Here is a 4422-nt window from a genome sequence, read left to right as displayed (position 1 = left end):
GATGGTGGTGGTGATGAGGGTCGCTCGTATAGTAGTTAGACCTGTGAAACTTAAGGCCGTAAGGTGGATTAATTGAATTAGAAGGAGGCTACTATGGTGTGGTGTGGTAGGTATTTCAGGTTTGGGCGAGGGGAAGATGGTATAAAGCTAAGGTGGAAGGCCTAACAAGTTCTGACATGTGCTCATATTAGGATCTATATGAAGTTAGAAGATAGTAGCAGCTACGATGCGTAGACGGTTTTAACTGATGTTTACAACAGTTAACTCTAAATTGTGTTTTGATTCCATTGCCACTTCGTCATGTTTTAACATCTAAACTGATTTGGACATTGTCAATTAGTATCTTTATCTACACTTAAGTTTTGGAAAATCATTATAAAACAGTTTTTGAAAACAAATATACAAATAACCCATTTAATAGGTGTTTCAATATTACTCTCATTCCAATTCCAACTCCAATTCAAGCCAAACACACCAGAATGTTACATAACAAACAAGCTTAACTTTTAAGAAGCCCATTTTGGATAGAGTCACATCTTGTAAACCTTCAAGGAAAATGGGTACCAGATTAAAAGAATCGAACTTTGGGGGCCAATCTGTAAATCAAGTATCTAAGAAGCCTTACCGTTTCCTCATCGGGCAAGCACTCTGCGACCTCTCCATTCATCCATACGTGCGAGGAACGAAGACGACGAGGTAATTCTTGAACCACACTTCAACGACCATGAATTTCACGCTTGCGCTTTTCTGTAATTTCGTTGTTGATTGAGCTAAACACAGTAGCGTCATATATAGATTTCAGGTATTTTGGTTGTTACAGCTTCGCTGACATGATTAGGAATCTTGTGGAATTATATACCATTTTAGGTCACGATCTGAAACCCTATCAAAAAACTTATCGAGTTATTCACGAGGCGTAAGTCATTGGTAATCATAATGGTATCTGACTTATAAAATTAGGGTTTTTTCTTCTTTGGTAATCATAATGGTATCTGAATTATGAAATTAGGGTTTTTTTCTTCTTTAAACTGTAATTCCAGATTAGAAATTATTGAACCTGGTTGTTTATTGTCAATTAAGATCTGTATTATAGGTGTAGTTCAAGTAAAAGATTTCCAAATCCAATTGAAACCCCTAAATACTGCCTTGTATTTTCCATAACTGTTTAGCCTCATGTTTTCTTGGGGAAATGCCTTTGAAGAATAAGATGGTGACAAAATTAATGTTTTTTAGCAACCCCAAACCCCTTTTCCTTTGATCTTCAATTATATAAACTATAAGGATTATAGTTCCTTTCTTTGTGGAATTACCGTTTTCTTGGGGTTAAATGCTAGAAATTTTCATTTATATAATTACTTCGATTTCAGGTTGTTATTTGATCAGTTTTTAGTCTTTATTCAGGAATTTTAAAACTGTAATGTTAAAAATTGAAAATATTCTAAAATAGAATTTGTATACATAGCTTTCCTCTAACCCAAAATGGGTGATGCTTACTTTTTCCTACATGGAGTTTCCTTAAATTAAACAATACATTTTCTCAATTGTAATTGTAATTCTAGAAATTTAATAGTTGGTAATTGAGTTTTCTAAGGCCTTGATTGGTTTTTTTTTTTTTTTTTTTTTCCTTATCCTGACTTTGTGTATTATGCGAATCATCATGTGCTTTTTATTTCAAAAACTCAAAAGCCAAGCTTATGTTCTTTTTTCCTTATTAGGAGATGTAGAAAATGTAAAGATTGTGTTTACTTGGACTCCAATACCCTAATCTCAATAGGGAAAATACACAAAAATGCAACATACTTTCACCCTTTTATTCGTTTAGCCACTCAACTATTTTCTTCAGTGATTATCATTATACTTTTTTTTTTTTTTGTTTTTTTGAAAATACCATTTCCTTGTTTCTGGATTTTAGAAAGGGGGAAAAAAGGAAATCTCCGATAAAGTCTCAATATTTTGGTTCAGTTTATAGTTTAATCCCAACATTTATTTTTTGAATAGAAAATTCTAGAGTATCTAATTTTATACGATAATCTGTCATTTTTTGTTGAAAAAAAAAATTAAAGACTGTTTCGTTAATTTGGTCAGAATATAAAATATTCGGTACTTTTCTGTTCAAAAAACAAAAATTGGGAATGAAACGTAAACTGGCCCCAAAATATTGGGACTTTTTGGAAGATTTTCCAAAAAAAAAGGTACATCATTGATCATATGTTCACAATTTTATCGATTTAGTCATTTAGCCATTTTACTTTTATTTTTTTTTTATTTCAAAATACCATTATGTATTAAAAAGGGAGAAAAATTATATTCTTAGAAAAAATAAAATGTTTTAATAACTTAATTCACTATATGAAATATTCAAGCGGCTAATTTGATAAAATTGTGACGGTACACGTCCTTTTTTAATTGTCAGTACAAAAGACATAAACCCCCTTCTCCTCCTCATCATTGAAAATAGTTAATAGCACTAGAAAGCCTGTCCAGTCATGTCTCATGTAACAAATGCGAAAAGACATAAACGCCCTTCTACAATCAACTAATTAACCCAACTTTTGTTCTCTCATGTAACAAATGCAAAAAGACATAAATGCCCTTCTACAATCAACTAATCACCCCAACTTTTCTCCTTGATAGATGGCAACCCCAGAGACGTCACGTGAACCCTGCCCCGACCGTATCCTCGACGACATTGGCGGCGCCTTTGGCATGGGTGCAGTAGGCGGAGCCGCCTTCCACTTCTTGAAAGGCACTTACCACTCTCCAAAAAACGAACGTCTCATTGGTGGCTCTCAAGCGGTTCGTATGAACGCCCCTCGCGTTGGCGGCAGTTTCGCCGTCTGGGGCGGCTTGTTCTCCACTTTTGATTGCACGATGGTTTACCTCCGCCAGAAAGAAGATCCATGGAACTCCATCATCGCCGGAGCCGCCACCGGCGGCTTCCTACAAATGCGCCAGGGACTCGGTGCTGCCTCCCGGTCAGCCGCCTTTGGAGGGATTTTGCTTGCGATGATTGAAGGAGCCGGGATCATGTTGAATAAGCTCATGAGTGCGCCCCAGAATTTTCCGGCGATGGAGGAGGCTCCGGCGAGTATGGCGGGGCTAGGCGGGATTCCGGCGGGTGTTGGCGGGATTCCGGCGATGGAGGCGGCTTCAGATTCTTCTTCTTCTTCTTCCTCGTCGTCGTGGTTTGGCGGGATGTTTGGTGGTGGAAAGCCGCCGGAGACGGCGGCAGGTGGCGGTGGCGCGAAGACGCAGGTTTTGGAGAGCTTTGATGCTCCAAGTCCACCTTCATTTGAATACAAATGAAAAACGGTGGTTATTTTGTTGTATTTTTTTTTGTGGTTGAACAAGTTTAGTTCATAGGGTTTAATGTTGTATGTTTTTTACTTAATGGATTTAATAGGGACACAATATAAAACAATAAGTTATATATTAGTGTTGTTGTAAGGGTTAAATGCATGAATAACAATGTATTTCCTTTGGTTTGTTTATTATACGATGCTACTATAGCAATATAGGTTGAAAATTCTATTACTTCTAGCAATATCATACAAATAGTCAAATACCTTTTTTTTAAATATATAATTGGATTGGTTTTTCAAATCATAATCTTGTAATAAGGAAAGAATGGAAATATAATGTTATGATTGAGCAATTCATTTAAAGTATAATGGCTTAGTAAGAAAAAGAAAATCGAAAGTGTAAGGCTAGAATAGGAAAAACAAATCCAAGTAAAAATGTTATTTCTTATTTCTAGTTGTTTATAAACTCCGTAGGTAAAGTCTTAAATATTTTACGTTTGGTTAGATATGATTATTTATCAGAATATTTTGAAGTTTTAAAACACCTGAAGAGTGAAGAGCAATCATTGAGAAGAAATGCTAATCGTTATTATAGTTTATTTAATTCATTTACATTCAAAAGTGGCATTTGGGTAAATGGGAATATTAATATAAAATAAAATTAATATTATATAATCGTTACTGTGATTAATTAGTGAGAATCGTCGTATAGAAAGTAGAACTAGAAATCATCTAGAGTTTCGGACCGCTGGTCCGTTTGGTTTTATTTGGATTGGATTTGTGAAAACAATTTATACCATTTATGGCCCAAGACTTTAGATTTATAATGAGTCATTAAAGCCTTTTAGTTTAGTAGATTTTTTTATCCATTTCATTATAAGTCATTTTTTATGTGTTATAGGTAGTGTTTGGTATTAGGACATGATTGGACAAGATGAAACAAAACTGAATTGGATAAAATTAGACAAAATATTTGTTAATTTTTTTTATCGATTTCATTCTAAGTCACTTTTTATGTCTTTTAGGTAGTGTTTGTATAGACGTTGGGGCGGGCGGACACTAAGATGGAATAGGCCTGCTAATATGCCCAAAGTCCCTGCCTAGAAGCATTAGCCGAGTC

The 4422-nt window shown here is 35.0% G+C and overlaps 1 protein-coding gene across 2 annotated transcripts; it reads left to right on the top strand.

The window, feature by feature from the left end:
* Positions 1–551: 551 nt before the first annotated feature.
* LOC111895022 (mitochondrial import inner membrane translocase subunit TIM17-2) lies at positions 552–3531 on the top strand. 2 transcript variants are annotated; one of them, XM_023891110.3, is made up of 2 exons: positions 552–696; positions 2635–3531. In XM_023891110.3, the coding sequence occupies exon 2, from the start codon at positions 2635–2637 to the stop codon at positions 3304–3306; it is 672 nt and encodes a 223-aa protein (XP_023746878.2). In that variant the 5' UTR covers positions 552–696; the 3' UTR covers positions 3307–3531. The 2 variants fall into 2 exon arrangements, with proteins under 2 accessions (XP_023746878.2, XP_023746879.2); XM_023891111.3 differs by lacking the exon at positions 552–696 and adding an exon at positions 778–802.
* The last annotated feature ends 891 nt before the right edge of the window (positions 3532–4422 follow it).

The sequence above is a fragment of the Lactuca sativa genome, chromosome 5 (genome assembly GCF_002870075.4).
Source record: "Lactuca sativa cultivar Salinas chromosome 5, Lsat_Salinas_v11, whole genome shotgun sequence".
NCBI classification, from domain to species: domain Eukaryota; kingdom Viridiplantae; phylum Streptophyta; class Magnoliopsida; order Asterales; family Asteraceae; genus Lactuca; species Lactuca sativa.
This window is presented reverse-complemented; position numbering and strand designations above follow the sequence as displayed.